General features: G+C 40.6%; 1 protein-coding gene across 1 annotated transcript in view; it reads right to left on the reverse strand.

The window, feature by feature from the left end:
• The window catches only part of cftr (CF transmembrane conductance regulator), a 143,693-nt gene that overhangs the window by 84,322 nt on the left and 45,774 nt on the right, over positions 1 to 13,597 (reverse strand). The window contains exons 5-9 of the mRNA XM_055650852.1: positions 12,943 to 13,032; positions 9,625 to 9,788; positions 7,035 to 7,160; positions 3,626 to 3,872; positions 2,065 to 2,157 (exon numbers count right to left, since the gene is read on the reverse strand). Of these exons, the coding sequence (XP_055506827.1) occupies positions 2,065 to 2,157; positions 3,626 to 3,872; positions 7,035 to 7,160; positions 9,625 to 9,788; positions 12,943 to 13,032 (720 nt within the window). The remainder of the gene's footprint in view (positions 1 to 2,064; positions 2,158 to 3,625; positions 3,873 to 7,034; positions 7,161 to 9,624; positions 9,789 to 12,942; positions 13,033 to 13,597) is intronic.

Below are 13,597 nucleotides of genomic sequence, written 5' to 3' on the forward strand. Positions count from 1 at the left end.
ACCACATTAAGGGCACTGACAGGTCAGTAAAACCATCACAGTTTAGTAGACATGTGTTCAGTGTTATTCACAGCTCAGGCTGAGAGATGTGACCCCCTCGCTCCCCCATCTTGCAGAGACTGACTGAGGCACTCAACACTTCCGGGTTTTATAGTCCCTCCGGAAGGGGCGTGCCATCAGGAGAGAGAATCTCAACATTTTTTAAACACTAATAACTGTTTTATTTTTCATCGATGGGAAACATCCTCTTGTCCTGCACAGCGGAGGGGGACTCTGAGTAAGATGGCCAAAAATTACAGCCGTAAGTGGCAGCGTTTTTTCTAAAATCAATATACAGAACAGGAAGTGGTCAAGATCAGACTTTTAGTAATATAGATAAGGGAAAGAGGTTAACAAGAGAGAGAATAAGGCCTTCAGAAATGAAAGCAGTCATCTATGTGTGACTCCACACGAGATGGGCAAGGTCCTCAATCTGTAATTCTCCTCTGCATTTACCATGGAGAAAGACATGAAGGCTGGTGAACTTGGGGAAGTTAATGGAAGGTCCCATTATAGTCAAGGAGGTACATAGTTCCCTGAAAGTGACATCACAGGGTGATAAAGAAGGGTTTTGGTAAAACTTCCTTCATCAGTCGGGGTTCTGAGTCGAGAAGTCGGGATGTTGATTTGCGATGTTGGTGAAGAATACCTTGTACCCTGCTGTAGGAAGGATAGAATTAAGCTGGAAAGAGTGCAGAGAATTACGAGATTCTTGCCAGGACTGTCGGAAGAGGTTGTGTAAGTTCGGACTTTATTGGCTCGAGCACAGGCCATCTAGTCCCTGCAACATTCTCATAATCACCTCTAGCACCTCTCCTAGAGCAGAGAAAACAGATCTGAATGCAACACTCCAACTGCCGCCTCAACAACGTCTTGTAACGGAACATTATGTGTGGTATTTATCAATATACACCATCTAAAAGAATTGAAGAATATTTATTTAATGCATTTAAAATATTGGATGTGGCTGTGGATGTAAAGCTCGGTGATAATCTCCAGAAACACACCACTCATTTCCATGAGAATTCTGATTATTTGAACATTCAATAAATAATAATAATAATAATTGATTAAATGATGATAATATGAAGATTCTAACCATGGATGTCTAGACAGGATATCCTTTTTTCCTCCGCCATTTCCACCACCTCCAACGTGACCCTACCACTCGCCACATCTTCCCATCTCCCCCCATGTCTGCCTTCTGCAAAGACCGCTCCCTCCGCAACTCCCTTGTCAATTCTTCCCTTCCCTCCCATACCACCCCCTCCCCGGGCACTTTCCGTTGCAACCGCAAGAAATGCAACACCTGTCCCTTCACCTCCCCCCTCGACTCCATTCAAGGTTCTAAGCAGTCGTTCCAGGTGCGACAAAGGTTCACCTGAATCTCCTCCAACCTCATCTACTGCATCCGCTGCTCTAGATGTCAGCTGATTTACATCGGGGAGACTAAGCAGCGGTTGGGCGATCGTTTCGCCGAACACCTCCGCTCAGTCCGCAATAACCTACCTGAACTCCCGGTGGCTCAGCACTTCAACTCCCCCTCCCATTCCCAATCCGACCTCTCTGTCCTGCGTCTCCTCCATTGCCAGAGTGAGCAACACCGGAAATTGGAGGAACAGCACCTCATATTCCGCCTGGGCAGCTTGCATCCTGATGGCATGAATGTTGAATTCTCCCAATTTTGCTAGCCCTTGCTGTCTCCTCCCCTTCCTTAACCCTCGAGCTGTCTCCTCCCATCCCCCCGCTCTCGGGCTCCCCCTCCTCCCCTTTTTCCTTCCTTCTCCCCTCCCACCCCCCCATCAGTCTGAAGAAGGGTTTCGGCCCGAAACGTCGCCTATTTCCTTCGCTCCATAGATGCTGCTGCACCCACTGAGTTTCTCCAGCAATTTTGTGTACCTGGGATATCTTTAACTGTGATTTATGAGCTTAAACATAAACTGCTTGCCTCACAAAATTCTTTATATTTACAAATGAACATGAAGGTTTAAAAGTTTCACTGCGCTTTAAATATTGGGTTCTTACCTCATCCCAAGATCCTGTGACATTTACCATCTCGACCTCCTTTGTTGTTAAGTTGTATTCTACAGTCTTATGTTCATCTTTATGCAGGAAATCCTGAAAGACAAAATATTATTAAACTCTTGATGTTGACATTTGCGAGCTGGGCACAGGACATTAACGATATTTTGGATCCATGCGGAAAATTCGTATTTTCACAAGCTAGCAATGAGTATTATAGAAACATAACCCGAAAAAAGCCCAACTAATTCACATTGCATTAATCCATACTTCTATTTAAATGATAGGAAGCATTGATTATTATGTATCTGAATTTAATTTTACTTAGGCATTCAAGAAATTATAATTTTAATGTTTACAAATACACAGGACATGATGTTAAAAGTCCAAAGTGCCAAATATCAACTTACTCCCGATGGTGATGGGAACCTTCTGCACTCACCTGTGCTCCTCCGATGTGGAGAAAGGCTAGGCAGACACGTCTTTAGAAAATAATACTTAAGCTGATTATCTATTATTATCACTGCCAACTTGAATGTATTACCAAAAATATCCATCACGAAACAGCATTCAGGAATACATGTGTGACACAGTATTGACACTCGTAAAAAATAATTTATCAATTTCCTGTTCAGTGGGGATGAAATTCATGACTGGAATTCTCGTTGTAAAAGTCTGATTTTATATTTCAAGAATCAAATCTTTATAGGCATCATAACCTATTTGTGAATGATTGTTATAAGACGGTATATGGATTACTGTGCTGTTGCTGCACGATTAAATTCATTCAGGTAGTTCAAATATCCGTGTATCCTCTAAAAGAGGAAAGATGAATTCTGCGGCAAAGTGGCACAGTTGTAGAGTGCTCCCTTACAGCGCCAGAGACCAGTGTTCAATCCTGACCATGGGCGCTATCTGTGTGGAGTTTGTACGTTCTCCCTGTGACCACGTGGGTTTTCTCTGGGTGCAACGGTTTCCTCCCACACTCCAAAGACGTACAGGTTTGTGGGTTAATTTGCTTAGGTAAAACTGTAAATTGTCCCTAGTGTGTAGGATAGTGTACGGGGTGATCACTGGTCGGCACAGACTCAGGGGGCCAAAACGCCTGTTTCCACACTGTACTTTAAAGTCTAAAGTCTAAAGGAGTATTTAAATTTGTAGCAGAATATTTAACATAATGCTCACATTAGCAATATTGTCAAACAGTTGGGTTTTATTCTGGGAAAAGCCACAACCAAGAGGGAGTTGGGAATATTGATTATAATAATAATAATAATAATAATAATAATGTTTATTTATATAGCACTTTTCAACAAAACCAGTATTTGAACCAAAGTGCTTTACAGAGATTGATTAAATTAATTGAACAGATCAAATGTCAATAAATCCATACAAAACAAAAAAGAGAAAAAGAAAAAAAAGACACAGAACAGTACACTATAGAAATCAACATGAAACGTCCCCCCACAGCAGAAATTAAGAACATGAGATATAAAGTGTACATTTCATTAGAAACATTCGGACTTTCATGCACTCAATCCACAGCAATATTTCTCTAACATACCTGTATTTTGCGTATGGCTCCTAAGGAATCATACCACATTTGTATTGAAGCTGGAAACTGTCTGGTAACCGTCATTCGAAGCACGACGTTGTACGATATGGTGGTGAATATCCTACGCAGTTTTACGGTATTAACGAAGGCATAAGGCACCACAGACAGAAACACAACAAAAAAGCCAGAGAAAAAGAAAGCTGAACTACTGAAGTATCTGCAGTAGGCAACCTTTCTGGTCAGCTTTAGTTCAACCCTGTCAAATTAGAATGAAGACAAAATTATTACACAGGAATTATTGGAATATTTTTTCCATATGTGTTAACTCGTGATAATTCACATTAAACATATGCCAATTTTATTTTCATGTCAATAGATTATAATATGTTAGGGAATGGTTAACTACCAAAAAAGATAGCAGAGATATACAAGCCATTTTCCAAATGGCAATCAATATCTAATGGGACCATAGATAGAAACATAGAAACATAGAAATTAGGTGCAGGAGTAAGCCATTCGGCCATTCGAGCCTGCACCGCCATTCAATATGATCTTGGCTGATCATCCAACTCAGTATCCCGTACCTGCCTTCTCTCCATACCCTCTGATCCCCTTAGCCACAAGGGCCACATCTAAATCCTTCTTAAATATAGCCAATGAACTGGCCTCGACTACCCTCTGCGGCAGAGAATTCCAGAGATTCACCACTCTCTGTGTGAAAAAAGTTCTTCTCATCTCGGTTTTAAAGGATTTCCCCCTTATCCTTAAGCTGTGACCCTTGTCCTGGACTTCCCCAACATCGGGAACAATCTTCCTGCATCTAGCCTGTCCAACCCCTTGAGAATTTTGTACGTTTCTATAAGATCCCCTCTCAATCTTCTAAATTCTAGAGAGTATAAACCAAGTCTATCCAGTCTTTCTTCATAAGACATCCTGGCATCCCAGGAATCAGTCTGGTGAACCTTCTCTGCACTCCCTCTATGGCAATAATGTCCTTCCTCAGATTTGGAGACCAAAACTGTACGCAATACTCCAGGTGTGGTCTCACCAAGACCCTGTACAACTGCAGTAGAACCTCCCTGCTCCTATACTCAAATCCTTTTGCTATGAAAGCTAACATACCATTCGCTAACATACCATTCGCTTTCTTCACTGCCTGCTGCACCTGCATGCCTACTTTCAATGACTGGTGTACCATGACACCCAGGTCTCGCTGCATCTCCCCTTTTCCTAGTCGGCCACCATTTAGATAATAGTCTGCTTTCCTGTTTAGATAGACACAAAATGCTGGAGTAATACAACGCGACGGGCAGCATCTCTGGAGAGACGGAAGGGGTGATGTTTCGGGTCGAGACCCTTCTTCAGACTGAGAGTTGAGGGAAAAGGAAACAAGAGATATAGACGGGGATGTAAAGAGATATGGAACAAAGGAATGGGACCATAGGGTAAGGCCACAACTATTTACAATCTATATTCATGACTTGGATGAAGGGACTTTGTGGCCAAATTTACTGATGATGCAAAAAGAGTTGGTAAGCAAGTGATGAGTTGTTCACCATGAACCTGCAAAGCACACAGTTTGGTTAAGTGACATGGGATTGGCAGGAGTATAATGTGGGGAAATAAGAGGTTGGTTACTTTAGATGCAAGAATAGAAAAGCTAATTATTATTTAATTAGACTGAGCTTACAAAAACAAAGTTTCAAGGTGTGTTTATTGTCACGTCTACCAAATAAGGTACAGTGAAACTCGATTACCATAGAGCCATACTATACTAAAAAAAGCAACAAGACACACAAGTACATGAAAGTTAACATAAACATCCACCACAGTGGATTCCCCACATTCCTCACTGTGATGGAAGGTAAAAAAGTCTAATCTTCTTCCCTCTTTATTCTCTCGCGGGCGGGGGAGCGGAACCATCCGCAGTCGGGGTGATCAAAGCTCCCGCGTTCAGGGCGTTCGAAGCTCCTGCGGCTTGGAGCTCCCGAAGTCGGTCCCTAACCAGGGACAGCGAGCTTCACGATGTTAAGTCAGCAGACTCCCGAGGTTGGAGCCTTGGCAAAGGCCGCCAGCTCCACGATGTTTGGCCGCAGTGCGGACAGAGATACGATACGGGAAAAGTCGCATCTCCGTCGAGGTAAGAGATTTTTGTAACGTTTCTCCCGACCCCCCACATAAAACTAGCTAAAGAACAATAAAACATGCATTTAACACATCCTAAAAAACAACAAAGAAGGAAAAGGACGATACAGACTCGGTTCATCGAGCCTACTCCTCCATTCAATCATGGCTGATCTATCCTTCCCTCAAGCTCATTCTCCTCCTTTCTCCCTTAGCCTTCGACACCCTTACAAATCAAGAACCTGTCAATCTCTGCGTTAAAATTACCCGATGACTTGGCCTCCACAGCCGTCTGTGAAACTGTGAAGAAAGATTGAGCAGAAGGTAGACACAAAAAGCTGGAGTAACTCAGCGGGTCAGACAGCATCTCTGGTGAAAAGGAATGGGTGACGTTTTGGATTGAGACCCTTCTTCAGGTTTTTGTGTCTATCTTTGGTTTAAACCAGCCTCCACAGTTCCTTCCTGCACAAAGGTTTCAACGGTCTGCTTATTGTCACGTGCACACAAGCAAGGTTGGGCAGACTGGGTTGGCTGCACACTCACTGGAGTTCAGAAGAATGAGAGATGAAATATCAAAGTTTCTGAAAGGGATTTAGACAGAGTGGAAAGGGGGATACTTCCAATTCAGACAGTTGATGAGGAATCACTTAAATTATCTAACCTAATGTGCTGTAGAGGCAGAGTCAGAAAATATATTCCAAGCAGAGATCGACTGACAATGAAACTGAACAGGCAATTGTAAGTTTTAGTAAGTGTCGATATCACAGCAGGAAAGTTGCTTAATAATTCAATCTACTTCAGTTAGGATCCTTTAATAACATTGAAGGTAGACTAAAAAAAAATCCCAAGGCAGCACGGTGGCGCAGTAGTAGAGTTGCTGCCTTACAGCGCTTGCAGCACCAGAGTCCCGGATCAATCTGACTAGGGGTGCTGTCTATACGGAGTTTGTACGTTCTCCCCGTGACCACGAGGGTTTTCTCCGAGATCTTCGGTTTCCTCCCACACTCCAAAGGCGTACAGGTTTGTAGGTGAATTGGCTTGGTATAAGTGTAAATTGTCCCTATTGTGTGTAAGATAGTGTTAACATGCAGGGATTGCTGGTCGGCATGGACTCGGTGGGTCGAAGGGCCTGTTTCCGCGCTGGATCTCTAAAATTAAAACCAAAACCTACCGAAAATCTAGTCAATTAGATCTAAATAACATGGCAAAGTAGCTTGTTTCCATGGAGTTTCTTAATTCACATGATATTATTTTCATAATATATATTACAAGAGTAAATCATGACACAACTTACTGTCTTATGTCATTAATAATCTTTTCCATTGCATCTTCCCAACAATACACTTTCACTGATTGAATGTTGTCGATAATTTCAGAGGTAATAGCAAGCCGTTCATTTATTTTTCCTGCACGCTTGTCTCTGTTGATAAAAAGAGAACATATAATCAACTCACACAATATTGCCTACTCTGCTTTACATTAAAGGTTATACTCAGTCATACATCACAGGAGTAGACCGCTTGTCCCCTCAAGTCCACACCAACCACCAACCACCCACTTACAGTCATTGCATATTTTTGATCCCCCCCACGTTCCCTCAACCACTCCCAGATTCTCCCACTCATTTGCACACTCAGGGAAATTGACACTGGCTGAGTAAGCTGCAGTGGGGCATGTGGGAGGGAACTGTAGCACCCAGAATAAACTCGCTTGGACTCACAGAAACAACGTGCAAACCTCTTATGGGCAGCACGACAGGTCAGATTCAGAATCACACTTTATTCGCCAAGTATGTTTTGCAACATACGAGGAATTTCATTGGCCAGGTCAGTCATACAATTAAAAGCAACAAATCACTCAAAAACACATTTAAACATGAACATCCACCACAGAGACTCCTACACATTCCACACTGTGATGGAAGGCAAAATAAATTTAACCCAAGTTACTTGGAGGCAGTACGGCAGGGGGTATATTAGCTGCATCATTGTACTGCTCAAGACTGATGAACAAATAACTGAGTCATGGGCAAAAGGCCATTCATTAGGGCTAGTAGCAGGTTATTTTAATTGTATTGTTAGATTAATGTTAACTTCTCAATCAGAAAGTCACTGTTCAGATGTTTGGGGTTATGTTGTGGCTGTCCACATACAGAATTACAAGGGTACAAAAGGTTTAGAGGAATTTGGGTCGAGCATGTGAACATAGAGCCCATTTCCCCACCTTTGACCTAAATTCCTCTAACCATCTTGGTCAGCATGGATGTGTTTGGCCGAAGGGACTTTTTCAATGCTATTTGATTCTGCGACTCAATAGATGTCATTGGTGCCAACTAAAATCACCTGGCAGGTCATTCAGTATCGGTATTTTTGTGAAACGTTGGCTCACATCTAGCATGCAGCATTCATCATCTTGCCTTGGAGGATCATCATTAACTTCCAGTAACATTGGAGAAATTATATGCATATGATGCCATAATAAGGCAAATAAGGTTCCTAACTGCAGTTTTATTTCAATCAATAAATTATTTTTTTTGAGTATGAGGAACGATGTGTCATGTCTTAATGCTATTCATAACTATTTACTCCTGCGGTTCAAAGTAATAAAAATATTCAACAAGTGATATCTATTGGAAAATATTGCGTCTCCACTCAGTTCAAAATCCACTCTGTTGCGGATCCACACTGCCACAACCAGAGAGCAATCATGAACTACTATCTACCTCATTGGTGACCCTCGGACTATCCTTGATCGGACTTCGCTGGTTTTACCTTGCACTAAACGTTATTTCCTTATCATGAAGCTATGCACTGTAAATGGCTCAGTTGTGTTTGTGTATTGTCTTTCTGCTGACTGGATAGCACGCAACAAAAGTTTTTCACTGTACCTCGGTGCACGTGACAATAAACTAAACTGAACTGTTTTGGGTGAAAACCCCTTCAACATAATAACACTGCTGCCAGGCTCAAGTGCTGGCAGCAGTGTTGTGCCAAGACTAAGAGTATAGTTTGAATTGTGGGTCAAAATCTGTTTGCAAAATAACAATGTTTGATGGCATGGGTGAATTGGGCCGAAGAGCCTGGTTCCACGTTACATTGCTCCATTACACTATGACTCTATGCTTGACAATTTTTGTCCATGAATTATCCATGAATTATTTCTCGCCAGGGAAATAAACCCCATCAGCTACAAACACCCAGTGATGTGTCACTCAGCTGTAAGCTTTGCAAGATTGACAACTGGACATTGACTTTCTCATGAATTTCAAGAAATTGCTGCATTTGAACATCGACTATCAATGAAACTTACTCCAGATTGTGTGGAATTATATTTTAATGATCCAAATGATATCCCTTGATTATCTTAAACCTTTTTGACCCCCAGACCCCTGAAACTCTGGGATCTCATTCCTGCGGGCAGCAAGTAATTCCAAAAAATTTTAAAGTTTGATATTTACATTGTTTTGTTAAATGTTTTATATCATTTCTACCTTTTCCTCTCTTTACTATATCTGTTAATTTCAATTAACTTTCTTCACATATATTTGAAAATTATACGGAGCAGGTGAAAGGAATTAGTTTAGTTTGACAGAAGGAAGGGGTGACGTTTTGTGTCAAGACCCTTCTTCAGCCTCGACCCGAAACATCACCGATTCCTTCTCTCCAGAGATGCTGCCTGTCCTGCTGAGTTACAGTACTCCAGCTTTTTATGTCTATCTTCGATTTAAACCAGTTCCTTCCTGCAATTAATTTAGTTTAGTTTATTGTCATGTGAACCAAGGTTTTTGTTGCATGTTGAATTGTTTGAACAGTTGATGTTATTACATCTACTCAAATATTCCTTGCTGTTGATTTTTGACACTCTGAATGAATGACTTTTATTACCTGTACTGCATCATCTTCTTTCCCAGCCAGGCTTGGAAAAGGGCAAGTATTATTAAGAAGCCCAATCCACAAAATGCAAACTGAGTCAATTCATTCCAAAGCAATCCCATTAAAAGCACGACTTGTACTGGTGCGATCCAAACATAGTGAGCAACAGCTACGCCCTGAAAAGGAAGCAATTGACCTTATGTTATCATGTAATTTAGTCGCATTGAGTACACAATCACACATACATGGTACGTTTTACTTCAATACAGGAGAGATGAGAGGATTAGCAATACAAATTGCCAAACTGTTATTTTAAACACGCATTAAGATAACCCACAATAAACTCAAAATAAGATCCAACCTTGATTCCAAAATTGCTGAATTCAGTCCAGTTTAGAGGAAACTTCAGGTCATTCACCACTTCCCTCCATCAGACAGTTACATTTGGGCTGTGCACTTGGAAAAATGCCCTTTCTGGCACCTGATGTGTGACCAATGGGCCTATGTCTCTTAATCCAGCCCCAATATGGTCCATCTGACTCTTTAAAATTGGGCAGCGTTCAGGCTATTAAACAGCTGGAGTATCAGTGATCTCTTTCTTGGGATGGGGTTGCTGTGGTTGGGGATATTGGGAATACTTATATTCGATAACAGTCATGTGTGGCCATACTAGCTATAAGATTGGGGTGGGAGATTGCAACCTTCACGTGGTCCGCCCTGTTTCGACAAATGCAATCAACCCGGCGCGCATAATCAAATAAGATCAAATAGAACAAGTTGTCCGACAACTTTAGGCTGTGCATGCCATACGCAAGAAGAAGAAGCTATAAGATAAGTGACACTCATATCAGCACCTGTGGCCTGCTTCATTACGTTAATGATAGACACTAAATGTTGGAGTAACTCAGCGGGTTACATATCCCACTCAGTTAGTCCTGCATTTTGTGTCTATCTTCAGTGTTAACCCACATCAGTCGTCTCTTCCTACTCATTACGTTAATGATTTGATGAACTCAATGTGGGATGGAGTAAATGATTAGCTTTCTGAGTGGATATGGAATTTGGTTCCATTCCACTTTATTGTGGTTGGTAATTTGCCCTATCTGTCCATTCAATTGTTATTCTAAATCAACAACTATCATAGAATAAAGAAACAAACCAAAGAAAAGGAAAAAGAATAGTGTAAATTCATATAATTTATGGAATAGAGTGAGATACTGTCCACCTGTGTACTTTGATTCCTTGTACCAAGAATGGGAAATTTAACATTGAGTATAGAAGCTGGGATGTAATGTTAAAATTGTACAAGGCATTGGTGAGACCAAATCTGGAGTATGGTGTACAATTTTGGTCGCCCAATTATAGGAAGGAATGTCAACAAAATAGAGAGAGTACAGGGGAGATTTACTAGAATGTTGCCTGGGTTTCAACAACTAAGTTACAGAGATAGGTTGAATAAGTTAGGTCTTTATTCTCTGGAGCGCAGAAGGTAAAGGGGGGGGACTTGATAGAGGTCTTTAAAATGATGAGAGGGATAGACAGAGTTGATGTGGACAAGCTTTTCCCTTTGAGAATAGGGAAGATTCAAACAAGAGGACATGACTTCAGAATTAAGGGACAGAAGTTTAGGGGTAATATGAGGGGGAACTTCTTTACTCAGAGAGTGGTAGCGGTGTGGAATGAGCTTCCAGTGGAAGTGGTGGAGGCAGGTTCATTTAAAAATAAATTGGATAGGCATATGGGTGAGAAGGGAATGGAGGGTTATGGTATGAGTGCAGGCAGGTGGGACTAAGGGGAAAAAAAGTTGTTTGGCACGGACTTGTAGGGCCGAGATGGCCTGTTTCCGTGCTGTAATTGTTATATGGTTATATGGTTATAGATGCTTGTAACATTTTGTAGAAACAGATGACAAAATACTGCAGAGGGCTAATCAAGGAAATGGTTAAGATGGTTAACTAAAGGTTTGATCAAAGAGGTAGTTTTAACTAGAACATGAAATAAGAAGATATACTGTAGATGGTGAAGGTACATTTCGTCAGAGATAATAAAACTGTAATGATGTTTGTTACCCATATCTTATTTATTTTAAACTGCTACTTTTTTTTATTGTTTTAGTCGGTAGTTTAAGATGATATTTTATAGGTAACTGAATTTAACTGAATAATTATGCATGATATTTTATAGGTTTACGATGGATTATGCTCTTTCAACACTGAATAATTTGATGGGGCGAAAAGCTGAGACCAATATTGCATTTCTAAAAAACCTTAATTAAAAATTGGAAATGATACAAGGAAGATAATATTAAACTTTGTTTAAAGATATTCAATGCTCTCCCTTTATTAGTCCTATGTGTATAGAGAGATTTAGTACAGAAACAGACAATGACTTTTGAATGTATACTTTAATAAAGTGTATTTAACAATGAGAACTGGTGTTTTGGTCAGCGATGGGCTGGGAGATGGTTCTATGTGCTTTCACATCGTCTTTTCAACGTGATATCAGTATTTCCAATGAGGAACACACGAGCCCTTCTCTCAAGGCTAGTGGCCACTGTGGAATTTAATAACTGAACTACTTCTGAACTACTAACTAGCTCTCATAATGTTATTAATAGATACTTGGTCTATTTTGATTCGATTTGAGCTTAAGGTAGATGTGAAGTAAAGATACATTTTTGCCCTTCACTCTGTAGAATTTTCTCAGTTGCTGTCCGTGTACTTAAAGGAATGGAGGATAGGGTGTTCTCTGCAACCTGTCAAGCTTAAGTAAAAATTGTGCTTATCAGGAAACTATTATTCACCGCTTTATAATGCACACTATGACAACGTCTCATGGCTCACCTTTCTAGACCTGATCAGGTATTTGCTCCTTCTATCAGTATAAGGGATGTTTTCAAGAGAGAGTTAGATTTAGCTCTTACGGCTAAAGGAATCAAGGGATATGGGGAGAAAGCAGAAGTACTGATTTTGGATGATCACCCATGATCATATTGAATGGTGGTGCTGGCTCGAAGGGCCGAATGGCCTACTCCTGCACCTATTTTCGATGTTTCTATGTTTCTATAAACAAAACTGTTACACCAGGACAGGGAGTTTCACAAGATCCACCATTGAGATTATTGTCATGAAATTGAAATAGTCTCAGTCCACAGACAATATGCATTGACATTCTCCACTGCTGCTTTACTTCTTTGTAATATATAAAAGACAGTTTGTTTGCTTTGATATTGTGTATTAAAAACAAAACAAATTGACACCTTCATTTAAACAGGACAGACGCAAAACAAAATTTCTCCCTACACAATGAATTGTGCAGAGATTTATCTACCTCATCAAATTTGTTGAGGTTATTGGATAGAAGGCTCACAAGTTGCCCAGTATCAATTTTATCAAGTACTCTGCTCGACATTTTTAAGATCTGCAAAGACAATGAAACAACATTTTAGCAAAGCAGTTATTAAACCATTATTTAGTTTCATTATCACAATTTATCACATAGATTTGTGTGAGAAAAAATGCTTAATTTAACATGCATGCTGAATCTTTGAATACATACTTAACGGAGTCAATTGGGAGGATGCCGTGTTAGGACCATGCTATTCAGTGATATTAGTTCCTTTGATAGATTATTATTTTCAAATAATTATCTTCATTTTCAAAGATGGAAAGTTTGAATGTGTAATCGTGGCAAAGGCATAGCTTTTACAGGCAATGCAACTGTTGTCACGTTACTTGTATATCGTAGACCTAAAGGACTACTTCCTGAAATAAATGTAATTTAAACAACTGTTTAAGAAGGAACTGCAGATGCCGGAAAATCAAAGGTAGACAAAAATGCTGGAGAAACTCAGTGGGTGCAGCAGCATCTATGGAGCGAAGGAAATAGGCAACGTTTTGGTACCAAATGTTGCCCATTTCCTTCGCTCCATAGATGCTGCTGCACCAGCTGAGTCTCTCCAGCATTTTTGTCATTGAAATAACTC

The sequence above is a fragment of the Leucoraja erinacea genome, chromosome 19 (genome assembly GCF_028641065.1).
Source record: "Leucoraja erinacea ecotype New England chromosome 19, Leri_hhj_1, whole genome shotgun sequence".
Lineage (NCBI taxonomy): Eukaryota > Metazoa > Chordata > Chondrichthyes > Rajiformes > Rajidae > Leucoraja > Leucoraja erinaceus.